Genomic DNA, 27,584 nt, shown 5'->3' on the forward strand with positions numbered 1-27,584 from the left:
TCTGATTCCAGAACATTTTTATCACCCTAAAGAAATCCTGGATCAATTAGAAGTTATTCCTCATTCTCCCTTCCCCTAGCTTCTGGCAGTCATTAATCTATTATTTTCCTTATTCTGGACATTTCATATAAATGTAATCATATAATAGATAGCCTCTTGTGATTAACTTCTTATGCTTACTATATTGTACATCTATATTGTAGCATGTATCAGTATGCATTTCTTTTTATGAGTAAATAACAGTCTATTGTGTAGATATACCATAACGTGTTTACCTTTTCATCAATTGATGGACATTTGTTTCCCTTTTTCCACTATTATGAATAATGCTATTATGAACATTTGTCAGCAAATTTTTGTATGAACGTAAAGTTTCAATTCTCTTGGGGATATACCTGAAAGTAGAATTGCTGAGACATTCAGTAAACTGTTTTTAACTTTTTGAGGAACTACCAAAACTTTTCTGACTGACTAACCATTTTACACTCCCACCAACAATGGATGTGGATTCTGGTTTATCCACATCCACTACAATTGGTAAAATAAAGGCAGATAATCCAACAAATATTTGTGAGGATGTAAAGTAGTAGATCATTGTGGTTTTGATTTGCATTTTCCTAATTAATTATGTTGAACTTCTTTTCATGTGCTTATTGGCTATTTGTGTATCTCCTTGGAAAAATATTCAAATCCTTAGGCCATTTTTAAAATTAAGTTCTTTGTTTTTTGTTGAGTTTTGAGTTGTGTGCATGTTTTGGATACAAGCCCTTTATCAGATACACGATTTGCAAATAGTTTCTCCCATTCTGTGGGTTGTCTTTTTACTTTCTTGATGATGTTCTTGAAAGCACGCAAGTTTTTAATTTTGATGGAGTCAGAATTTTCTCTTGTTCTTATAAGCATTTTTGCACAATATTCAGTGCATAATAAGTCCTCTTGGTTGAATTAATATATATCCTTGGATATTTTTTTCCCTCAAAACACTCTGGCCATAGTGGTATTAACAGTATATTGTCTTATCAAACTTCTCATCAATGTCTGTAAGTAAGCAGGCATCTGAGTGTTTCTAATAGGGGATCCCTGGGTGGCGCAGCGGTTTGGCGCCTGCCTTTGGCCCAGGGCGCGATCCTGGAGACCCGGGATCGAATCCCACATCGGGCTCTCGGTGCATGGAGCCTGCTTCTCCCTCTGCCTGTGTCTCTGCCTCTCTCTCTCTCTCCCTGTGTGACTATCATAAATAAATAAAAATTAAAAAAAAAAAAATTCTGAGTGTTTCTAATAAAACATTGAGGATAGCCTTTATAAAAGTCCTTATTACAATATTATATTTCCAATTAATTGTTTCCTTTAAAGACATAATTTGGTTTGTATGCCCTGAAGTTTGGGGCTCGGATGTAGGAAGCTGAAATGAGATAGGAAAAAGAGAAATCTCATAGGTAGTCTTTCTCTATAATGTTCTTCATAAATAATAATCTTATCTCCTTCTCTCCCTTTCAGTTTGTAGAATTTGTTTTCATACTGAGGTGTTGAATGTGAGCTGAGATCCTGAGATAACCAGTGCAATATTTTAATGTAGCAGTTTAGCTTTAATGCCACAAGGGCAGGGATGATAAAAACCTTTGTAGTTGCTAGCTTAGGGATATAGAAAGGCTGGTAGAAACTTTATGTGAAATTTAATGATAATAGCTAACATTTATTTAGTACTTAATATGCACTAAACCCAAAATGCTTTTAGTATATTATCTGAATGAGTTTTCACCAACAGTCCTTTGAGGTCAGTAATACAGTGTTCTCCATTTTCACATGTAAAGAAACTGAAATACAGAGAAGTAACATGCCCAAAGTTTCACATTAATTAGATTTCAGAACTCAGATTCATCCTCAGACAACTTTATTTCAGAGTCAAGTTTTAAATCCTAGTCCCTATGTTGAAAATTTTAAAACTTCTATGCCCTTGGTAGTAAAGGAAAACAGTAAGGGTTAAGTAATGTCTTCTCTTGCTTTTATATACTGTAAACTTTTACAAGAAATCATTTCTTACTCAGTGAATAGCTTCAGTCCTTCTCCCTCCTGAATAAGGTGAAAAGTCTGTCTTTGCTGCAATGTTGTTGACTCTTTAATGATCATATATTTCAGATCTCAGTGGGAAATGGAGAAGCATAATCTGGAAAGCACAATTAAAACATACTTAAACAAACTGAATGCAGAAACTAGCAGAGCTTTAACAGCTGAGGTAAAAAAAAAAGAGAGAGATGGGGTGGGAAGTTTTGCTTGTATACTAAAGATTTGAAAAAAAGACTGTTATAAGTGAACAGAAATAATTCATCTTAGGACTAGCCAGAAGAACATAGCTTCAACTCTTAAGCTTTTTTGACTCATTGGAATTTTGTACATGATTACTTCAATGTTGATAACTTTATGTTGTTTTTCCCCCAGTGACTTGAGGAAATTGGTCTGCTTCAGTATGTGTAGCAAATACATACGTTTTGGGAAAATCCTCATGAAGCCAGGTTACTAAGCCAAATTTCTAAGAATAACATTTTACTGCTTCTGGAGATAATATCTTTCTTTATTACTTTCTACATAGATCTTCCCAAAACCACATACGCATCATACACTCTAATTTCAAAAACCAGCTTACCTTCTAGGCCCCCAGAATGTCACTCAGTTTCTTCTAGGACCTAGAACACCACAGCTAGGGTCTCTTCTAAAAGATATGATTATATGTACGTAATTTTTATTTATAGATAACTAAACTTTTGATATACAAGGAGATTCAAATTTTTAGAAAGCTAACATTAAGAAGATTATAAACCTTCCCATATCTGTCATGCCAAAGCTATATTCTTTAGCAGAATGCTTGGAAATCTGGAGGTCAACAATCAAGGAATGATACCTGAACCAAAAATCCCTGAAGATTAGTAAAATTCTAGCTAGCTATAACCGAAAAACAAAACAAAACCCTCAGATCACATTAAGAGCTCAAATTTGTGTATTTTATTTCTCACTGCTTTTAGTCAGAAAGTTTATTTCTACTCTGCTATTTTATTAACACTTAATGCTGCCCTAGAATATAACCTGTTTTCAGGGAATATTGAATGATTAGTGAGAAAAAACAGGTCAAGTGAGCAATGAAGCAGTAATGGTGCAGAAGGGTATGGGTAGACAGACTCAAACCTGCAGGATAGCTGCTTGGACCTCCATTAGTTTTTCTTAGATTACCTCCCAAAGCCCATTGAGACTGCATGGTCCTCCTGTGTGGTCTGATTATTTTCTTAACCCTTCATCAATTAAAAAAAAAAAAAAAAAAAAGCGAATAGTGGGACTTCTTTTGAGTGTTCTTAAACTTGGCCGAATTTTAGAGTTACTCGAGAACTTTTAAAAATCCCACTAATCAGGTTGCCCTTGGTATCAATAAAATTAGAGTCTCTGACTAGGGCATCATTTTTTAAACTTTCTGAGGTGATACCAAGGTGTGTTCAAGTTTGAAAACTAATGTTCTGGAATGTTTACTAACCCAGTAACCATTGAGTCAAAAAGTTAGAATTGCAGATTTAATCAGAGTTTTTATAATGTATTATGGGCGGTCAAGAAACTCATGTGGTAGAAGAGATTGAAAAATGCTTCAACTTTACTTGAAATGGTTGAAAAAAGAATGTGTTCATTTACAAAGACACCTTCAACTTCTTTGTCTTTCTCTCAAAAATCCGTAGGTGTATTTCTTACAGTGTCGTAGAGATTTTGGTTTGCTTCATCTAGAGCAGACTGAAAAGGAATGCCTCAGTCAGCTTGCCAGGGTGACTCACATGGCAGCAAGGTAACATTTCCCTCTTCCTTAATGAGTCTTTATCTCAGAGATACTCACGAGTGGCTTTAAGGCTGAATAGAATCTGTGTTTTACATGTATGATGTCAGTCTTTGAAGTGAACAAACCTCTATTTTTTTTAAACCTCAAAAGTCATTTAGTCACTTTGATGCTTTTACCTGGTTGCTTCTGCTGAAGCACTGAAGTCTACTGGGTACAGTAATAGCTGCAGACACCTTTTTCCCTTTCTCTGTAGTGAAGTAGATAAAAAGTCTCAGAAACCTGCATGAAGACCAGATACTTACCAAACAAGTTGGATTCTAAGTGGAAAAACTTCTTCTAATTGATTTCTAATGCTTGATTTTAAACACCTTTGGAGTACATTGAAGGAAAAATCAGTGTTAACACCTAAAATCGTATGTTAAAGGCAATTTCTTGCTATGCTATAATAAATGAATGGTTTTCAAGTATCGGGCAAGTTGCATGAGATTATCCTTAAATTTATAATTTAATTTGGAGTATACCTTCATACTAAATTAATTAGCATTCATGGGACCAAGACATCATTATTTTTTAATGATTATCATTTTAATGATCATCATTATTCTTCAGTTCTGAAGAATCAGAATCTCTGATGTTTAGCAAGATTCCCAGGATATATTGATCTGCATTCAGGTCCGGGAAGCACTGTTGTTGGTGATCAGTCTATCTTTGCTTGCTCTAGAAGAAGAAGGGGCACTCTATAAACTAAAATATTATCAAGCCTCTTTGTGTAAGATGTTCTCAGTGATAACTTGTTCTGTTCTCTTAAAGCTGATGTGCTGGGTGATACTGAGGTGGGGATGTTATAACAGAGCCTTTTGAAAGGCCTCATGAAATCTCTCTTCTAGAGATGGCAGACCTTAAACACCTCAAAGCTGTTCCTACTTAAGTCATTTGGTGGGCATGTTTGGCAGAGCTGCTGTGTTTGTGCAATTTAGGCACTGCATAGAGGCAACAATCTAATTAATCCTCGCAGAAGAGGTACTTCTTTCTGATTTGCCCTCCCATAAGGAGTATCCTTTCTAATTTGCAGAAGAGTGGATAGACCAACCATGGCACTGTGAGGTCAGGGTTACAGTGAAGATAGTCCAAAACCTGCTTCTAAGAGGGGTCAGCATCTTTGAGAATGCTTCTGCATTGGATGGCGAGGGCAGTTTCTCTGTCTCCTTACTTCAGTGGAGGGATTCCTGTGTATAGGTTTTGTAGGTTCTAAAACATATATATATATGTTTATATATATATATATGTTTATATATATGTTTATATATGTTTATATATGTGTTTATATATATATGTTTATATATATATATATGTTTATATATATGTTTATGTATATAGCCAAGATAGAAGAACACTTGATATTCTGGAAGCAGAAGTAATATTTGCTCTTGAAAAAAGAAATCTTATGTATTCCCAGTCTGTTTTATTTTTATATCGTTCCATACAACTTTGTGCCCGTTAGAGGTAATTGTTGGTGATGGAGGTAATTTTGTTGTTGTTTTATGTTATTTACATATATGCTAAAGAATATAATAGAAATTTTTGAAGACCTATGTGGTATATAAAAAGAAAGAACTTTCTCTTGTGTCTCCTTTCCTACATCAGCAATCTGGAATCGCTCCAATTAAAGGCTGCAGTAGAGAGTTGGAATGCCATTGTAACAGATGTTAGAAACAAGATTGCATTCCTCAGGGTAAGTGGTGAAGTATCTCTGTAGTAAATTGATTGAATGTTATATACTTAAAGAAACATCTAATATTAAAAATAATTACTGAAGAACTTTAAAGAACTTTTTTTTTCAAAAAAAAAAAAGAACTTTTTTTTTTCTTCAGTTAACTAAAATTTATGCCTTTTTAAGGTTTCAGATCGATTATTTTATGCATGTGACCTTTTCAGGCCTTTCAGGTCCTTCATACAGGACCTGAAATGATAAACTCAAAAATTGTGTTTCACATCTAGTTTTCCTAAAATTCCAAAGTTGATGCTGCTCCAGTCAAAAATAAATGTTTTAACTTGGTCTGAATAATTATGTGTTTATAAAATTTAAAGCAAGATCAAGAAGACCTGTATTAGTTTTCAATCTTAAATTTTTATATAATGATTTCATAATACAAAATAATAAATTATTCATTATTGGTTTAATAGAATTAGGACTATGCTTAAGGTAATCTAAGGAGGTAACCCACAGAATATTAATTTCTTCATTTGGCTTTAGGATATTTTTGTATTATATCTTAGAGTAAATATAATAGGGGTGCCTAAGTGGCTCAGTTAGTTAAGCATCTCCCTTCAGCTCAGGTCAGGATCCCAGCCAGGGTACTGAGATTGAACCCCACATCAGGTTCCCTGCTCAGTGGGGAGCCTGCTTTTCCTGCTCCCTCTCCCTTTTTTTCTCTTCTCATGTGCACTCGCTCTCGGACGGTCTCTCTCAAATCTCAAATAAGTAAATAATAAAATTTTTCAAAAGAAAGTAAATATGTCATTGTTTTGTGATTTCACAACACTGCTAGCAAAACAATGATATTTAATTGTGACCACAGCCTCAAAGTATTACCTTCTGTCTAGCTTTTCCTTTGGTGGTCTTGACTGTTTCTTTCCCAGACTCTTTCTTATTCAATTCTTAGTGATGCTCAGCATTTATGTTGGGTTTATTCAATTCTGGCCTCAAAAGAGCTGCCTCTTTTTCTCCATCCTTGTTTTCTTTCAAGTACATGTTTTCTGTGTGAAGTATCTAAATGTTTTGTTTAAGCATTTCTTTTTCAGCCTCTGTGGGTTTTACAAAACAATACTGTAGGGATCCCTGGGTGGCTTAGCGGTTTGGTGCCTGCCTTCTTCAGCCCAGGGCCTGGTCCTGGAGACCTGGGATCCGGTCCCACATCGGGCTTCCTGCATGGAGCCTGCTTCTCCCTCTGCCTGTCTCTCTGCCTCTCATGAATAACTAAAATCTTTAAAAACAAACAAACAAAAAATACTGTAAAGTAAGATGAGGACAGTGCCAACAGATGTTGAAAGCATTTTGTTGAGTTTCAGGGATTAGAGTCATACTTTTGGCAAAATCCAATAGAATAAAACAAAAGTATATTTGATACTAGACAAAGCTAGAGGTATAACTTTCAAATAAACAAAATGTATTTAGTGAGTATCCCTAAGATTTCCCCTCCAGTGAACATTTACAAGTAGCTCAACTCTTTGTCAAAGATACTTTTCCCCCATATTTATTAGCCTGTATAATTACTCATAGTTTCTTGAATCTTTAGATGCTTTTCACTTTATATAATTGGTTCTCATTTAGGGGCTGAAAATTATGGAAATACTGAGGAATTATCACAGGAATTTATGTCTCTATGTATCTTGCCAACCGACAGATACTTCTAAAAATACAACTTTTTACATTTGAGGATAGTGTTACAGAATTATTTTTATGTCAAAAACTGTTTTTATGTTATTCCTGACATAATAGGTTGAGAATAATATTACATGATTTATTACTCAAAACTACATCAAGTGTTCCCATATGCCATTTCTTTGAAGTTGATTTTGCTCTAGAATATTGTTTCTCTTCTTCTACTAGACACAGTACAATGAACAAATTAACAAGGTGAAGCAAGGGTTTGCCTTGAGTACCCTGCCTCCAATCCAACTACCACCACCACCACCTAGTCCTGAGATACTGGTAAGAAATACGACATTTTGAAAAATGGCAATCTTTATCTTCATGAACTGTTAAAGGCTATATAATAGTGAATATTCAGTATATTTGAAGTGTGTTCAAAATAGAATAGGCACATGTTGTACATACTGTTTGTAATTATGTCCATTCTTGCTATATTATCTCCAGATAATATAACTAGTTGGCTGGCTTAGCTGAGGCCAGTATATAGTTGTATTATCACTGGATTTTAGGGAGGCATTTAGTATCTAAAGAGGTAATGTATTTTCGTTCATCCTGTCAATCCCAGCTGCAGTATAGGAGAAAACTGATGAATGTACAGAATTCCCATGCTCTCAGGTTACCCTGATGACTAAAACATCTTGGCATAGTACCCTAGCTGGCTAGACTTCATCCCTCCACTTCTACTTTTGACATTCTTTTCCCTAACTTTTATCTTTTATTCTACCTTTCATAGCTTCCATTGATGCCCCTTCCCTGTTTATTGTCGGGAATCAGTGAATCTATCGGGAATAGATAGCTCTCTGTCGCATTATTTATATTATCTTCTGGGAAACATAGTACCTTAACTCAGTATAATTCACACAGCTTTCCAAAAAAACGTTTAGGAGAGAACCCTTAGGTGATAATTTTTATTATCAGAACAGACCTGGAAATATGTGTGAGATATTTAGTGGCACATCAGTTTTCAACAGCATTTCTGCTTGTAGTTGAACTTTGAAAATGTTCTTTCTGTAAATAGTTGAGTGTATCAGAGAACTTAAGTATATGAATTGTGTGGAGTTATACAGTTTGAAAAGCAGAATCCAAAACTAAAAGCATGGTATGGTATACACCAGGGTCTTTAGAATGCAGTATTGCCTCTTATGTTTTTGGTCAGTTCAGTTTTTATAGAAGCACTACATTATGAACATTCTTATGCTAGGTTTCCAATTACCCTGATAAGGAATATATTAATGTAAATGACGGAGTTACCTAACTGGGTAGAAAGAAGACTAGAACCCACTTCTCGTCTCTGTTCTTTAGTATATTTGACTGCCCTTTGCTTTTCCAAATATTCATACAGTTAACTCTTATTACACCACATGTAATGCTGGTGCTTTGTATCTAGATTTCAAATTGCTTTTTCCCCCCAAACATTGTTCTCTGAGTTTAGATCATTGCGTATATAAATATAAATGTATAGGGTTTTTGTTTTTGTAACCTTTTCTGTTTTAGATGCAGCAGTTCTTGGGAAGACCCCTTGTGAAAGAATCTTTCTTTAGACCCATACTCACTGTTCCTCAGATGCCTGCCGTTTGCCCTGGAGTCATCTCTGCACCTGGCCAGCCTAGAGCCCCCCTGGTACAGATCTTTTTGGTGAAAATCTATTTCACCACAGTAGATTTCTTGAGTGAATGTCATCTATTTATTTGATAAGTGGTGGTAGTAGTGGAGGGGAGGATAATTGAATGAAAATTGGATGAAATTGTTCTATTTGAGGCACTGTGCTAGGAGCATTACTTACATTATTTCATTAGCTGATTAATATTTGTATAGTAGACAATTCTTATAGGATTTTAAAGTTTTGCATCTATAATAGGCAACAATACAGGGTAAATGACATTTTTAATAACTATATTTTAGCATGTTTGGAAAGATTAATACACACATAGGAATAGTAAGTAGAACAGTGTTTCAACTTTATCTATAAACAATATAACTAGCACCATCTTGGAATGTATTCCACTGTAAAGTTAGGAATCTTCCTATCTACAACTAGCCAGAAAAGCCTTATCCAAACCTGAAGCAGCAGAGAAATTTTAAATGACTGGGATTATTAGTTGTAATCTTGGCAAAGGTAAACATTCTATATTTAAAAAAAAAATCTTCTCCTAGAAGGTGGATGTTAAATATATAATGAAAAATTCTCTAATCTTGACTTTTCCATAAATATATTCTAGTCAGTTTTTGTACCTACAAACAGTCTCCCTTTGAAATATACAGTTAGATGGACTCATTTTTGTAGAGTCTGCCTCTGCAAACAAATATGTATATAGGTCTTAAACAGATGTGGTATCAGTTAACATGTTATCCCTGTGATATCACGGTGTTGCTCGTCATATACGGAGCTATATATGTAAAACTTTATTGAAAACTTTAAAGTACCTCAGCCTTCTAATAAGATTACTTTCTGATTCCTGAGGAAAAGCTTGATATTGAGGCAAACCCAGTTTCTGGGCAGTATTCTCCTCTGACTTAGTAGGCTTTGTATGAGTTATTACAGTATCTGTTAGTTTTCATGAGTAACCTATAGAACCTTAGGTAAAAGTTGTCATGTTTATAATTATCCTAGTAATCAGATGAAAACATTCACTTGCTGATATTAATTGGAATCTTAAAGCTTCTAAGAAGAAACTACCATATGGCAAAACTTTGATGGTTTCATAGCTCAGAGGTGTCACTGCAACTTCACACCACCTCTCTCTGTAACATTCATGAGACTTGGGCAGACATTCTAATAGTATTCTCATCTTTATTTTTTTGAAAATTCAACTTTAGCATAAACTATTTTATAATTAGAAAAATAATCATAAAAAAGCAAATAACATGGCAATATACAAAGTAGAAAGCAAAATTACCCTGCGGTTAAATCCCAGGAAATAATCACTGTTTACAAGATTGTTTATAACTTGACACCTTTTTCTATGCATATATATTTTTTAATTTAATATTACCACAGACTTTTTAAAAAATGAAATATTTCATGACATCTCATACTTAGGTATATAGATCTGTTCTTTAAGGATTGATTAGATATGCTGTAATTCACTCATTCCCCTATCAGCAGAGTAGGTTGTTTCTAGTTTTTTAAAATAACAGCAATAAATACCCTGTATTTCTGTATACTTACAGTTGCTGAGACTCACATGTCCCCCTTTTAAAATAAGGGTAATCATAAACAATAAATACTATTGTGCTAGTTAAATCAAACTCTAATGGGGTGATTAGGCGAGGGGCACTGAGGAGGGCACTTGACTGGGTATTATATGTTGGCAAATCGAACTTCAATAAAAAAATATATTAAAACAAAAAATAAAACTCTGAAAAAGGAATGTATATGTCACTATTTTTCTGAAGTATGGAAAATACCAAGTTACTTCCTAATAACTGAAGCTGATGGGTTATAACTGTGCTCCTTACAGATGACTGGTATAGCCTGGACTGTGCCGACACCTGTGGGAGAGGCTGTGTCTCCCAGTGCAGGTCTGGGAAGTGATCCCCCCATGATGAACTGGGAGAGGATTACAGACAGGCTGAAAACTGCTTTTCCACAACAAACCAGGTACCTTAATTTTTATTTAGTTGTGAGTACAGATTAATACTTTACAGTTTCCATAACCATAATTAGGGCAACGAAACAAACATAAATATATTTCCTTACTGTGGCCTTGGTAAGGAAAATGAAATTTAAAGGAATAGTGTTCAATATAAATGCTAAACCTCTTCACTAAATTTAATAAATGAGCAAACCTAAATTTAAAAACCTATTCTTTCATAACTTAAGACCAATAAAAGTACAACGTTATAAACCTATCCAATTTTAATGCCACAAACTGTAATGATTATCTTAATAACCTCTTTCCAAAGTGAATTTTAGGTTGATTGTAGGCTATATAAGCCCAAACATCAGGTTTTACTCTCCTCTTTCCTTAATTTTATTAAGGGCTCTTAGTTTTTGTTAGAGAACATAGTTAAATGCAAGAAATGGTTTTAGTGTGCTTTTCACAGTGCTGACTTTGGCAGAAAGCTTTTTTTTTTTTTTTCGCTTTAAGTTTTTAACCAGTATTTTCATTTGAAGCCTAATATTTTTATTTAAAAACATTGTTATGCTTCAGGATTAGATTGTGGGTTTATAAGTATGAATAGATAATGATAGTGAATAGATAATGAAAATAGAACTGTAATAGAGTTGTTGTATAAAATGAATAGTAAATCAAAGGTAGTTTGTTAGGCTGATGACCTGACACTTCATTTGGGAAAGAAAATATTTCATCCTGGTCTGTCCTACCAAAAATATATTTAGAGGCCCTGGGTCTGTGGACTATGGGAATTGAAAAAGAACATATTAACTGTGTGATAAAAAAAACAGAGGGGTGCCTGAGTGGTTCAGTTGGTTGAGCATCTGCCTTCAGTTGGGGGTCATGGTCCCAGGGTCCTGGGATCTGGCCCACATTGGGCTCCCTGCTGCATGGGGAGTCTGCTTCTTCGTCTCCCACCCCCACCTGCTTGTGTGCTCGCTCTTGCACTCTTTCTCTCTCTCAAATAAAAAAAAGTCAAAGTCTTTAAAAAAAAAAAAAACTAGGAATATTTAATGTGTCTTAATTTAGCTTCACTGTTCTGTGTAATCTTTGTTTTGAGTTTTACAACAGTAAAATTAACACAGAAGAGAGACAGACCTATAGTAATATAGTTAAAAAGGAGCATTTTAGTCCTGAGTAAAAGCTATTGGAGACACGATATAAAGAGCTCAGTTACATAGTAAGAGGTAACAAATTCAATTTTCATACAAGCTTTCAAAAACAAAATCTGTTTTTGGAAAGAATATTAAACTTTAGTAGTTTTTGTTTTGGTAAAAGATAAATAGACTTTAGCTCAGAGATCTATCTAAAGGGCCACATCTATATCCTGCTACATATAAATCCTAGAATAGGATTTTGTATCTTGTGGGCACGGGGCGCGCCCCAAGGCAGTAGGAAAAATAACCACTGCTCTTTCTTTGATCTCTTCCAGAAAGGAGCTTACAGATTTCTTACGGAAATTGAAGGACATTCATGGAAAGTCCTTATCTGGACTGACATTTGATGAAATTGTGTATAAGATTTCCCAATTTATTGATCCCAAAAGATCACAGGTAAAAACAAAATGCTATCTCTCTGCCCTTCTGTGTAGTAGTAAGTGGTTTTAATCATCTTTATGTCTATAAATCAATAACCTATTATATTAAATTGTCCATTAACAATTCAACTTAAATTTAACAAATGATATAGGAAGTCTTTTTGAAGTACTACCTGATGATTCTAGAATAAAACTGATCTTGAAATTTATCCTAGGTTGCTTTGACTCTTAAGGAAGACTTTTTTCTCATTTTTGTAAAGACTTGTTTTAATTAAAAGCATATACAGTCATGTTGTATACTCAGAGCCAGGGGAAGAAACAAGTAATGTTGCTAACATTTTGTATCAAGATTTCTCATGAGTCTAATTGACCTTTACCCTTTTGCTGATTCTTAACTGTACTTCATTTTCTGTGCTATTCTGTTCTTCCTGTTTTAGAACACTTGAAAAAAAAATACAATATTCTTGTTTTCAGAGTCAAGGAAAATCTATGCCAAATGGTAACTGTGTTTCACCTAGCCACACTCCTCCACAATCTAATGCTGCCCAGCCTCCAAAACCAGCCTGGAGGCCCCTCAGTTCACAAGGGCCTGCCTCATGGGAAGGAGCTAATAATTTGGTGAGACTGTTGATTTTAAGTACATTTAAATTTGGGAGAAAAAAATGAGCTGAATTGAACCTTAGTGTATTTTCCCTAGGATGATGATGATGAAGAAGAGGAGCCTTGTGTGATCTGTCATGAGAATCTCTCTCCAGAAAACCTCTCTGTTTTGCCTTGTGCTCACAAATTCCACTCTCAGGTAACCCTTTAAACTTACCTTTTAAATATTTTTCCATTAAAACAACTAAGCGAGATTCATGCTGCCTTACTTGAAATCATATACATGTATCATCAGCTATTGCTGTGTCCTGACTTCCACAGAATATAATTCAGGGCTTTAGAGTACCACACAGAAACATTTACACCTGCTTCCCTGTACCTAGCCCCAGTTTGCACTGTGCTTTCTCAGATCTCCATACACCTTACAGGAAAAGAGGAGATAACAATGAGATTGAAATAATATGAAGTGGTTCCCTTGAATAGAACTGGAAGGAATGTTAATTGACATAGCGATTCAGTGGCAGTTTAGCAATAGTGTTCCTTCACCTTGATTGGCTATAAACATATAGTGTCCTTTATTCCCATGTACTGATGGCCTCCTATAAAACATAAGATTTACCTTAATAGTCTGTCCAGGCTCTTGTATTTGCTCTTTAGATGCTCAGGTTTTAGTTTTGATGTTAGAAAAATACAAGACTAGCATATCTTTCATTGATTTTTGGCACTTTATATAGATTAATTCCTGGTGGTGTTGCTGTGCAAATGCTATTGATATAAAGATGTAATTTGATCCTGGAAAATACAATCTTACATAAAGTCTCCTCAGGGAAGTGAACAGTAGCTAGCTCATTCAAGCCATATCTGTAAACCATGATTTCAAAGATATGTGATACCTAATACAGAATTATATATTCATTCTACTCTGATATGAAGAAATAGACACAGGCTAATGCCAAAATATCGGGAAAGATACTTAGTCTTTTGAAGTTGTTAAAGTCCTACCCATTTAGAAAATAAATGTTTCATGAAACTTATTACTCTGTGCCATTGCCCATATAATGGAAAGCAGATAACCCATTCAGGTTACTTTTTAGGGTTACAGTTAATATGTAGTTTTTTTTGTGTGTGTTTTTTTTTGTTTTGTTTTGTTTTTAAGATTTTACTTATTTATTCATGAGGCAGAGAGAGAGAGGGAGGCAGAGCAGCAGACTCCCACAGGGAACCTGATGCGGGACTCAATTCCAGGACCCTGGGATCATGACCTGAGCCAAAGGCAGATGCTCAAACCACTGAGCCACCCAGGTGCCCATATAGTGCCTATTCTTAATCTCGTATCTGCCTTGGCTCTCATTATTTATAAAGGTAAAATTGGTTTGTTTTTGGAAAGTTAGTATTCAAGCAAATGATGTAACAGATGGTTCGTACCATCATTGTCACCAAAGAGCCATCATCTAGGGATTTTAAGTTCAAAACACCATAAACACTTGATACAGGGTCTTGGTGACTTTTGTACGTTACCATTTTTTCTGGATTAAAAATAACAATGTATAATAAACTAGAGGAAAAATATGTAGCAGATTCCCTCAGCCTTCTTGTTAAGAAGAGTTGCTAAGTCATCCTGAAAATTGGGGATGGGGAAAGTATCCTAATCACATGAACTTGCTGAAAGGTGTTCTGTTACAAGCTGTATTACTCAGCGAATCACAGAGAAAATGCCATTATTACAGCAATTGGCTTAGCAATTTACTAGATAAGGTAACTTATTATATAGAGTACCAGTTGCCTCTGCTAGGCTAAGTCAGAGAAACTGACATGAATATTTTCGCTCCTTAGTGCATTAGACCTTGGCTGATGCAACAGGGGACATGCCCAACCTGCAGACTCCATGTTTTGTTACCAGAAGAATTTCCGGGTCACCTCAGCCGACACTTGCCCAAGATCTGATCCAAGGGTGTGATTATGCAAAGGAAGTTCAGTTATCAGATTCCAGAATTTAGTTTTGCCTTTTGTTATGAACTGATAGTGTGAGTGTTGTGAAGCAGTGTACTCTTTAGTTTTGTGTAAAAGAAGCTAGCTAATCTCATCAAAGCTGCAGCCAAAGAGGACAGGACAAACCTTCAGGACTTGGAGCGGAAAGGGCTTAAATTTTAAAACTTACATTGTATTTGCCCATATGTTAGTAAGCATTTTCTTCCAATGTAAACATCATTGTTAGACAAGAAAAAAAACATCCTAAGATCTATGCTTTTTCCTTCTTATTCCACTTTTCCTTTACTAGTCCCCAAATATGCTACATTTTAATTTCCTGAAATAAATTTAAGAGGAAAAGTGGAACAGCAAACAAGTAGGAAAATTCCATACATTTTATTGTTTATGTTTTAAAACTGCTTACAAAATACATAATTGAATTATTTAAAACTTGCCCCTATCTTCCCCATTCTTCTCTGGCCTCTTAATATGTGTCCACAAAAAGATTATGAGCTACTTGAGGGTGGGGGCCATATAGTAGTGTGTTGGAGCTTATCTAATAATAGTTTGTGAGAGGTGAATGTTGAAGTTTGAGGAATTTTGTGAGCCAGTGATCAAATTGTTCATAGCTTGAAATCTGCCATAGTGGTAGTATTTACACCATAGAAATTTGTAAATGTTGTAAGTCAGGGCTTCTCTTCCCAAGAACTTGTTAAACATTTACCAGCATACTACTGGGACCATGTCTGATCCTCCTGTGTGTTCTCAATGCCTTGCACAGTAGGTATAGCATAAATATTCCCCAAATCAGGAAATAAAAATGAGTTAATGTGTAAATTAAGTCACTTGCTCAGTTGAATAATTGAGATCTTATGGTCATTTGTAAACATTGTCATTGGACCTTACACTTGATTCTTTTTTCTGCCTTAAAAGTTTATTTTCACTTTGTCATGCTGCAGGGTTTGGGGGACTGTTTGTATGCAGATGCTACTTATGACAAAGTTGATATTGGGCTAAGCTGCTATCTAAAGCTTGTCACTAGGAACTGTTTTTAGAGGTCAAAAACCTATTTTGAAAATAGTATTGTGTAAATGTTGTAAGTGTTGTACATGTCTGTAGTTAAAAAAATCTGAAGAATTCAGTTATGGTGTAAGATGTTACTTGGTTCATATTTGTTTCCATAAATTATTGAAATAAGTGTTTTGACTCAACTATTTTATCTGTGTATTTCAGTGTAAATGTATCTTGAAGTTACTTTAAATCTCTATTTAAAACTACTTCTATAATTGTATGCTAAATGTTTTCTTCTGTAATGACAATAGATTGGAAAACGTGGAGGAAGATATCCAAAAATGAGGGCAGTCTTCTAGACACTTTTAAAATGCCAAGAATGTCTTGGAATTGAAAAATACAGAAATTATAAGGCCTTTAATGTAATTATCTCGTCTGACACCTTGAGGTCATGGTTCTATGGCAAATTATCTTGTAAAACAACTGTTTCTTAGTTTACAACTACAATTTCACTTCCATGTGGGAAAGATTTTATCTGTGTTTCAATTTAAATGTATCCTGAAACTACTTTAAATCTATTTAAAACATTTATATCTGTTTAATTGTGGGTTTGTTTTTTCTGTCAATAAGTAAGAAAATACCCAAGAAGGCATTCATGGAGACTTATAGAATCATAGAATATCCGAGCTTGTAGGGTCTTTAATAATCCTCTAGACTTCACCCTCATAAGTATATTTTGCCTACGATCATATCTTGGGTCTGAGAATAAGACCTGAGGACTCAACACAGTAGCTGATATGTAGTGAGAATGTAGTAGGTAGGATTGTACTTTTGAAAGTCATGTCCAATTCTACAGATCCATAGTCATAGCTACAGAATAGCATTTTGGGATTTGAATGCAAATCTTCTGTCCCTTAGCTAGTGTTCTCTTCTAGTACTTCAGGGCTGTATCCCCATTTTGGGTTGACTGTGCAAACAAGAAAAGTAGTTTTTCCTTCCTTGTAAATATTTGTCAAAATGAAAGATGGTAAACCAACTGATTTTTTTTTTTGGACTAGGAACATGATATTGAGTTCTAAATATATAATAGTCTGCTGACTTTTCCTTCAGATTCTTGATTTGCTTAGGATGGTTCCAATTAATGTTCATCGTTTTGACATAATAGTGCTCCCTTTCATTCTCAGCAGTGCCCCAGCCTTGACGATAAATTATATTTTATGGTTAATTCAGAGAAGGTAGGCTTATTTTTACTAAATTCAAATTTAGCAAGAATCTTCTACATTTATAAAATGTTCCTGGGATGCTTTATCAGATAGTCTCTTAGATAAGACTTCCAGAACTACAGTAGCTAAGGAATATTCTGGTGTATAGCCAGATGACAATAACAAGATACAGGATTTCTGATTTTCTTGAGTAGGCAGTTTTCAGAATTATTGGACTCCTGTTACGTATGGATCCTGGACCACATCACATTTACCTGTTTATAAATGATACATATTCCAAGAGTCTATGTAGGAATCTGTGTTTGGCATGAGCACAACGTTGGTGTAGAAGAAAGTGGCTTTCTCAGGCAGATCTGTGTTTGAATTGTCGAACTCCCACCTTTTACATGTTGTGCAATCATGAACAAAATACTTTTCTCAACCAAAACTTCTATAAAATAGGGAAAAGACTACTTGCTTGAGTTAGTGTTCTTAAATGAACATTTATTAGTCTTAATTCCCAAAGTACCAAACCTTCTATTTAGTCAATCAACGTGTTGGAATTTACTCCTTGATAAAATTCTTAAATGTTTTTTATCTTCAACTGCCCTTATTAAAATGAATGGAGGAGAGAAAATTCAGGGAAGATGGCAGAGTAGAAGGAACTTGAGCTCACTTCACCCCACAGGCCACTCAGATAGCAGCTATGTCTATGCAACTAACTCTGAAAATGACTTGAAAACCTGCAGAACAGATCTTTCACAGTCAACTGTAGAGAAGAGGCCACATCGAAAAGGGTAAGTAGGAGGGGTGGAGAAACGGTTGGGAACCAAAACCCCTGCAAGACTAACCACAAATGGGAGGGACACCACAAGCATGGAGAAGCAAAAAGGATCAGACCTCACGCCAGACACCCCAGGAACAGGGGACCCACAGTGGGAAGGCAAGTGCTCATAATATGTGGCCTTGAAAACCAATGGGGTTTAATATCAGGAGCTTTTAAAATCAGGGTCTAGCATACTTTTTCCTCTAGCCAGGAAACAAGACATGTGTGAGCCAGTGTTAACACTCTTCCTGTCTTGCTAGCATTGCTTGCATGCTTTGCCCCTGGGTTTCTCCACAGACTCACCCCATCTAACCTACCTTCCTCCGTAGGCATCCTGCATCCACCACTGACCAGGACCAGCAACACTCCACAAAGTGACTCCTACCATGTGCAGAGGGGAAGATAACTCCACCAGTGTGCCCACAGTTTCACCAACTGAGCCTCTTAGCTGGCTGCACAGGAAGCAAGCTCAGCCACTTTTGGCTCCTGCAGCTGCCTAGTCTGACCACAGCCCACCAATGAAAGTCTCTCAGTTGGCCTTGCAAGGAGCAAGTCCTGCAGTTGGCAGAGAGGCTAATTGCAGTCAGTTACACTGATTGCTAATCCTTCCCAACATAGTGGCCTTGACAGGCATCTCATCAGCACAAGGACCAAACAATGCCCAGTGTGCCCAGAGCAGTCATTGGGTCATTGCAGCGGGCTGAGATAAAGACTAAAGTAGCTTAGCCACAAAAGCTGTACATAAGCAGCCCACATAAGAGATATCCCTGCCATGCTTGGTTTGGTGACTAGGGATGATTGTGCCATAGGGCACCACATGGCCTCTTCTACACAAGGCCGCTCCTTTCAAGACAAGGAGATGGAGCTGATCTAATACATAGAAACAAGGTTAAGCAAAATGAGAGAGATGAATATGTGCCAATTGAAAGAATAAGACAATATCAGAGAAAAAGAACAAAATGAAACTGAAAGAAGCAATATGCCTGATAAAGCCATTAAAAGTAATGGTCATAGTCAATGGACTTAAGAATGGATAAACTCAGTGAGAACTTCCACAAATAAGTAGAAAAACAAATGAAGAACTCAATAACAAATTAAAATTGCACTAGAGGGAATAACAGCAAATTAGAATATGTAGAAGAATGAATCAGGATTCTGGAAGACAGGGTAATAGAAAACCACCAAGCTGACAGCATAAAGAAAAAGAAATTAAAAATGGGAATAGATTAAGGGACCTCTGCAATATCATTATGCATAATATTTGTGTTCTAGGGATCACAGAAAAAGAAGAAAGAGGAAGGGGCAGATAACTTTTTTAAAGAATACTAGAAACTAATCTGGGGAAGGAAACATATCCACATTCAGGAATCGCAGAGATCCCTAAACAAGATGAAAGCTGGAAGTCCACACCAAGAGACAAAATAATTGAAATTGCAAAAAGTAATCATAAAGAGGGAATTTTTAAAGTCAAAAGAGAAAACAGTTATATACAAAGGAAAACCCATAATACTAGCCAACTTCTCAGCAGAAACTTTGAAGGCCAGAAGAGAGTAGCATGATATAGTCAAGGTGTGAAAGCAAAAAAAAAAAACCAAACAAACAAACAAAAAAAACCCCTGTAACTAAGAACACTCTACCCAGCAAGGTTATCATTCAAAATAGGAGAGAAACTTTCAAAGAAAGGGGTTCATCACCACTAAACTAGCCTTATAAGAAATGTTAAAGGGAGTTGAGTAGAGAGAAAAGGCCATAATCAGGACTAAAAAAAGGTGAAAGGAAAAAATGTAATGACTGAAAGCAAACATGTAAAAGAAGTTTAATCACTTCTAAAGCCAGTATGGAATTAAAACATAAAAGCAATAAATTAAACAAAATAAAAAATATAAAATATGAAAATACATAAAATGTTGAGGGAGAACTAAAAATTTGTGCTTTTAGAATGTTTCCAGCTTAAGAACCATCAACTTAATATAGACTGCTATACACATAAAATGTTATATATGAAGCTATTGGTAACCCCAAATCAAAAACCTATAATAGATACACAAAAATAAAGACAAAGGAATCCAAGCATAATACTAAAGAAATCTACCAAACCATAAGAGAAGAGCAACAGAAGAAGAACAGAAGAGCTACAAAAACAACCAGGAAACAATATGGCAATATAGACCCATTAATAATTACTTTAAATGTAAGTGGACTAAATGCTATAATCAGAAGACATAGGGAGACCAAATGGATAAAACAAAACTGGATGCATCTATGCTCCCTACAGGGTGTTTACTAAAGACCTAAAGACATACAGACTAAAAGTAAAGGGATGAAAAAACATATACGATGCAAACAGAGGGGGGGAAAAAGAGCCAGGGTAGCAATACTTATATCAGACAAAACAGACCTTAAAATGAAGACTGTAGGAAGAGACAAAAAAGAACACTATATAATAAGGGATCGATATATCAGAGGATGTAACAGTTATAAATAACCTGTGCGTTTAACATAAGAGCACCTAAATACATAAAGCAAATATTAACAGACATAGAGAAAATGACAGTAATTCAATAGTAGGGGATTCATTTACGTGAATACATAAATCAGACAGAAAGTGAAAAAGTGTCTGAATAACACATTAGACCAGATGGACCTACAGAATATCCCATCCAAAAATAGCAAGATACACATTCTTTCCAAGTGTATATGAAACATTTTCCAGGATAGATCACATGTTAGACCACAAAATGTCTCAGTAAATTTAGAAAGATTTCAGTCATATTAAGCATCTTTCCCACCACAATGGCATGAAACTAGAAATCAATTACAAGGAAATCTGGAAAATATAAACACAGAGGCTAAACAAGCTACTAAACAATGGGTTAATAAGAGGAAATGTAGAAAAAATACAAGATAAAATGTAAATGAAAACAATAGATTAAATTTTTGAGATACAGCAAAGCAATTCTAAGGAAAGCTTATCATGATACAGGCCTACCTCAAGAAATAAGAACTCTCAAAACACCTGATCTTACACCTGAAGAGTTAGGAAAAGAAGAATGAACAAAGACCAAGGCCTAGTACAAGGAATAAGAAAGATTAGAGATAAATGAAATAGAGACAAAAAAGAAGAAAGAAAAAGAAAAGATGAAACTAGGAGCTGTTTCTTTGAAAAGATTAAATGAAGAAACCATTAGCCAAACTCATCAAGAAAAAAAAAAAAAAAAGGACTCAAAATCAGAAACGAAGAGAGGAAATATCCAACACCACAAGGAAAAACAAGGAATTCTAAGAGAATATGTCAACAAATTGGACAACCTACAGGAAATGGAAAAATTCTTAGACACATAAAATCTTCCAAAACTAAATCAGGAAGAAACAGAAAATTTGAACAGACCAATTACCAGTAATAAAATTGAATCAGTAATCAAAAACCAAAGTCACTCATAAGATGGCTTCACAGGTGAATCCTACCAAACACCTAAAGAGTTAATACCTATTCTCTCAAGCTATTCCAAAAATCAAAAGAGGAAGGAAAACTTACAAATTAATTCTACAATGCTAAAATATCCAAACACCAAAACCAATCAGAGACACTATTGAAAAACACCCACCCCCCCCCCAAAAAAAAACACTAAAGGCCAGTATCTATTAAAGCATAGATGCATGAATCTTCAGCAAAAAAAGTATCAACTGAATTCAGCAATACTTTTTAAAAATCATTCCCACAAGTAGGATTTATTCCAGGGATGCAAGAGTGGTTCACTATTCACAAATTAACTGATGTATTACATCACATTAACAAGAGAAAGAATAAAAACTATGATCAGGGCTCCCTGGGTGGCACAGCGGTTTGGCGCCTGCCTTTGGCCCAGGGCACGATCCTGGAGACCCGGGATCAAATCCCACGTCGGGCTCCCGGTGCATGGAGCCTGCTTCTCCCTCTGCCTGTGGTCTCTGCCTCTCTCTCTCTCTCTCTCTCTCTCTCTCTCTGTGACTATCATAAATAAATTTAAAAAAAACTGTATGATCATGTCAATAGATACAGTAAAAGCGTGTGACAAAATACAACATTCTTTCATGATGAAATTTCCCAACACAGTGGGTTTAGAGGAAACATAATGAAGGCCATATATGAAAAATCCACAGTTAGTGTCATACCCAATGATGAAAGCCTGAAAGTATTTCCTCTATGAACTGGAGCAAGAAAAGGGTGTCCAACCATTCTCACCACTTTTATTCAACATAGCACTAGAAGTCCTAGCTGTGGCAATCAGACAAAAAAAATAAAAGGCATCCAAATAAAAAAAAAAAAGTAAAACTGTCACTGTTTGCAAATGACATGATACTCCAATTAGAAAACCCTAAAGACCACTAAAAAAACTACTAGAAGTAATAAAAGTATTCAGTAAATTTGCAGAATATAAAATTAACGTACAGAATTGTAGCAGAAAAATTAAAATCCCATTTGAAGTTACACCAAAAAGAATAAAATACCTAGGAGTAAACTTAACCAAGGAGGTGAAAGACTTGTACTCTGAAAGCCATAAAACATTGATGAAAAAATTGAAGATGACACAAACGAATGGAAATATATTCCATGCCAGTGGATTAAGAGAATATTGTGAAAATATCCACATTTTTTTACAACTTGCTCAACCTTTGTAATATTTCATCATAAAAATCAAGAAATGTACATATAATTCTTTACACTTAGAGTCAAGTGTAAGTTTCTTACAGGCATAGATCCAGAAAATGCAAAAGGAATATTTAGCATAAATACAATGAAAAGAAAGTTGGGATCAGACTGATATTTCCATTTGGACCACAGTAGTTTACACAAAAGAAAATGTACATTCATTTTAGATTTTCCAGAGTTCATTTAATTTGGTTTTATCCATACAGAGGATAGGTACTGAGATCTGCTATCTGAACTAAGTAACCTGACCCCTGTGGAAACTTCTGTGTGTACAAACGTATCTACTCTAGCACAAGCAGCACCTGAAGTGTTTTACCCCCACTTCATTCCTTTCCTCTTTTAACTTGAACCAAACCAAACCAAATAAATCCTAGAATGGGGTCAGCTGGAAATAATATGGTTAGAAATATTCACTCTGCTAATCAGAAACAACACTGCATCTTTAGAAAATCCAAACACCTTTTTTTCCCCCCATATTCAGAACCATTAAACCATCCAAGCAGAATAAATAACTCACATTCTGAGTTAAACCAAGTCTGATTTCAGGGATCTTTAAAGATTTGCCTGTTTTCCCCTCAGAATCTGCAATGTTGGAAAATTTAGTATACTTAAATCCTATTGAGATGAAAATAAAAGTTAACAGTCACAAAATGACAGTGAAATACTCCCATATCAGACATCATGGCATTTCAAAACTGGATAGTGATGGAAAAAAAAAAAAAAAAGAACAGAAAAGGCATTCAAGTCCGAATAGGAAAAAATACAAACCAATCTACAGATTCAATGCAATCTTGATTAAAACAGCATCCGCACTTCCCACAGAACCAAAATAATACAAAAATTTCTATGGAGCCAAAAGACCCCCCAAATAGCCAAAGCAATATTAAGAGAGAAAAACAACACTAGAAGTATCACAATCCTAGACTTCAAGATATATACTACAAAAGCTATAATAATTAAAGCAATATGGCACAAAAATAAACACATAGATCAATAGAATAGGAAACCCAGAAATAAGCCCACATTTTACATGCTCAATTTACAACAAAGGAGGCAAGAACACACTGGGGGAAAAGCCTCTTCAATAAATGGTGTAGGGAAAACTGGATAGCTACATGCAAAAGAATGAAACTGGACCACTTCCTTACACTCTACACAAAAATAAACTCAAAGACCTAAGTGTGAGACCTGAAACCGTAAAACTTCTAGAAGGAAATATATACAGTAATCTCTTTGACATCAGCCTTAGCAACATTTTTCTAGACATATCTCCAGGCAAAGGAAACAATACAAAAATACTGAACTACAACATAATAAAGTTTTCATAGCTAAGGAAACTTAACAAAATGAAAAGGCAACCTACTGAATTAGAGATCTTCACAACTAATATATCTGATAAGGGGTTAATATCCAAAATATATAAAGAGCATATACAACTTGATAACTAAAAGTAATTTGATCAAAAAATGGTCAGAGGATCTGAATAGACATTTTTCCACAGAAATACAGATGGCCAACAGACCCACAATATGATGCTCAACATCACTAAATATCAGGGAAATACAAATCAAAACCACAATGAGATGTCACCTTATACATGTCAGGATAGCTATTGTCAAAAAGACCAGAAATAACATGTAGGTGAGGATGTGGAAAAAAAGAAAATGTTGTGCACTGTTGGTAGGAATGTAAATTGGTACATCCACTGTGGAAAACAGTATGGAGATTTCTCAAAATGTTAAAAACAAATGCCATATGATCCAGTAATTTCTCTGAGTATTTACCCAAAGAATACAAAAACACTAATTTGAAAAGATATATGCACCCCTATGTTTATTGCAGCATTATTTATGATAGCCAAGAAAAGGATATAGGTAAATAGATAAATGTGTGTGTGTGCACGTGCACAGAAATACTACTCAGCCATAAAAAAGAATGAGATCTTGCCCTTTTGACAACATGAATGGACCTATAGAGGATTACCTAAGTGAAACAAGTCAGACTGAAAAAGACATACCATATGATTTCATTTATGTGTGGATCTAAAACAAAACCAATGAATCAACAAAATGAGACTCTTAAATACAGAGAACAAATTGGTGGCTGCCCAAGAGGAGGGGGCTGAGTGAAATAAAGGAGATTTAAGAGACAAATTTCCAGCTATAAAATAAGTGTCATAGAGGTGAAAGGTACAGCATAGGAGATACAGTTAATAATATTGTAATAATATTGTATGGTGACAGTGACTGCATTGATTATGGTGGGTATTTAGTAATGAATAGAATTTTTTTTAAGATTTTATTTATTCTTGAGAGACAGAGAGAGAGAGAGGCAGAGACATAGGCAGAGGGAGAAGCAGGCTCCATGCAGGGAGCCTGACGGACTCGATCCCGGGTCTCCAGGACCACGCCCTGGGCTGAATGCAGCACTAAACCGCTGAGCCACCGGGGCTGCCCTAGTAATGAATAGAATTCTTGAATCAGTGTTGTACTCCTGAAACATACAATATTGTGTATTAATTACACCAATAAAAATTATAAAACAAAGGGAGGAGATAATATAATTATTAGTCCTACTTCCAGGCCTAGGCGGTGACCACAGAATTCTAGATCTCACCCATAGTTGACTGGCTGTACATCAGACTGGCTAGACTCACCATCAATGTCCAGACTATTGCCCAAGTTCTATACAAGTTCTAGGTGAACCTAAATGAGCTAAAGTATGGTTGGCAGGTCAAGCCTTACACCCTTATGAGCATACTTGCCAGCCTCCTCTCTGAAAAAGGTTTGGCCAGTACTACACTTTGGGTTGGTCCCAAGGGTCTTTAAGCCCTTCATTGCTCTCTGTATCTATCTCATCTACTGCCCCATGATGACTGAGGACTTTGTGGACAGCAGCAAGTGCAATAAACAAATGTAAAGGGTGTAGGAGTCCTGAGCAAAACATGAATCCAGAGCACCTGTTTGAAACCGTATCACAAGCCATGCTGAATGCTGTGGACCAGGATGCAATGTGAAGCATGAGAATCGTTGTTCACATTTGTCCTTTTGAAAAGGACAATCACCACCAGGAGACTGAAAGTCCAAAGGGACTTATTTTCAGTCCCCAGGGGCCATTCAAAATAGGTTTTCTTTTACACACACACAAAACCACTTACTTTACATTACACGTGAAAATCAACTCAAAATGATTAAATACTTGAAGACTTGAAACCCAAAAACTTAAGAAAACAAAGGCAGTAAGCTTCTTGACATTGATTTCAATGAATTTTTTTAATCTGACAGTAAAAGCAAAGGCAACAAAGTAAAAACAAGTGGGACCACATCAAAGTAAAACCTGTACAAAGCAAGGGAAACTATCAGTGAAATGAAAAGACAACAAATTAAATGAGAGAAGATATTTGCAAACCTCATATCTGAAAATAAACTACTATCCAAAACATATAAAGAACTTGTACATATAAAGAACTTCTACAACTCAACAACAAAATGCAAACAATTAAAAAGTGGGCAGAGGATCTGAATAGACATTTTTCCAAAGAAAACATACAAATGGCCAAACAGGTACGTGAAGATATACAGTAAACATCACTAATCATCAGAGAAATGCCAACCAAAAATCACAGATATTTCACACATGTAGAAATGATTAGTATCAGAAAGACAAGAAATAAGTGCTGGCATTCTTGTAGAGAAAAGAGAAGTCTTGGGCACTGTTGGTAGGAATGTAAATTGGTGCAAACACTATGTAAAACAGTGTGGAAGTTCTTGAAAAAATTCAAAGTAGAAACTACTATATGATCCAGCAATTGCATTCTGGGCATTTATCCTAAGAAAATGAAAACACTGATCTGAAAAGATATATACATCCCATGTTCATTGAAGTGTTATTTACAATAGCCAAGACACAGAAACAACCTAAGTGTCCACCAACAGATGAATTAATAAAGAAGAGGTAATACACACATAAACAATGAAATATAACTCAGCTATTAAGAAGAATGAAATCTTGGCACTTGTGACAAAATAAATGGACCTTGAAGGCATTATGCTACATGAAATTAGAGAAAGATGAGTACTGTATGATCTCTCTTATGTGGAATCTTAAACAAGAAAACAATCTCATAGGTACAGAGAACAGACTGGTAGTCCCATGTGTGTATGGCATGGAAGCAGCGGGAGGTGGGGGGGAAAGGGGTGTCAGAATGCATAAAGGTGGTCAAAAGGTATAAATTTCATTACAAAATAAGTCATGAAGATATAATGTACAGCCTGATAGCTATAGTTAAACTGCATTACATATTAGTAAGTTGCTAAGAGAACTTGAAAGTTCTCATGAGAAAAAATTGTAACTATTAATGGTGACAGATGTTAACTAGACTTACTGTGATGACCATTTCACAAAATATACAAATATCAAATCATCACATTGTATGCCTGAAAACTAATATGTCAATTATATTTCAATAGAAAAATGTTAAAATTTTCTTTTAAAAGAGGAAGGGAGAAGGGAATATAACCATTACTTATACTTCCAGTTTTGCATAACAGTAGAATGTTAAGAAGTAATTTTATTACATGAAATATTATAACCCATTCAATTAATCCATTTGAACTATATGAACTTTATTACTTTTTAATACTTCCTAGCAAGGTTGAAAAACTGACAATAAGCTAGGAAACTAAAAATTTTGAAGGCTGTAGGAAAGATGCTGTTTCCACTTAGGAGATCAGAATGCTGAGAAAGTGGTTTACTCAAGGTTGTACAACTATTAAACAGTAGGGCATAACTCTAATCTAGATTCCTGACATCAAAGTTTGCCCCCTCCTTTTCAAAGTGGGCTCCACACTCAGCATGGAGCCCAATTCAGAGCTTGAACTCAGGACCCTAAG

The 27,584-nt window shown here is 35.3% G+C and overlaps 1 protein-coding gene and 1 pseudogene across 13 annotated transcripts in view; both read left to right on the top strand.

Annotated features, from left to right (window-relative positions):
- The window catches only part of DZIP3 (DAZ interacting zinc finger protein 3), an 85,362-nt gene extending 68,786 nt beyond the window's left edge, over window positions 1-16,576 (top strand). For all 13 annotated transcript variants that reach the window (XM_038582734.1, XM_038582740.1, XM_038582735.1 and 10 more), the window contains 10 exons: window positions 2,137-2,233; window positions 3,714-3,817; window positions 5,453-5,540; window positions 7,419-7,520; window positions 8,736-8,861; window positions 10,703-10,842; window positions 12,291-12,411; window positions 12,870-13,013; window positions 13,093-13,194; window positions 14,829-16,576. In XM_038582734.1, coding sequence (XP_038438662.1) covers window positions 2,137-2,233; window positions 3,714-3,817; window positions 5,453-5,540; window positions 7,419-7,520; window positions 8,736-8,861; window positions 10,703-10,842; window positions 12,291-12,411; window positions 12,870-13,013; window positions 13,093-13,194; window positions 14,829-14,939 — 1,135 coding nt within the window. In that variant the 3' untranslated portion in view covers window positions 14,940-16,576. The remainder of the gene's footprint in view (window positions 1-2,136; window positions 2,234-3,713; window positions 3,818-5,452; window positions 5,541-7,418; window positions 7,521-8,735; window positions 8,862-10,702; window positions 10,843-12,290; window positions 12,412-12,869; window positions 13,014-13,092; window positions 13,195-14,828) is intronic.
- Window positions 16,577-23,067: 6,491 nt separating this feature from the next.
- LOC100683278 lies at window positions 23,068-26,421 on the top strand (annotated as a pseudogene).
- The last annotated feature ends 1,163 nt before the right edge of the window (window positions 26,422-27,584 follow it).

Source organism: Canis lupus, chromosome 33 (genome assembly GCF_011100685.1).
Source record: "Canis lupus familiaris isolate Mischka breed German Shepherd chromosome 33, alternate assembly UU_Cfam_GSD_1.0, whole genome shotgun sequence".
NCBI lineage: Eukaryota > Metazoa > Chordata > Mammalia > Carnivora > Canidae > Canis > Canis lupus.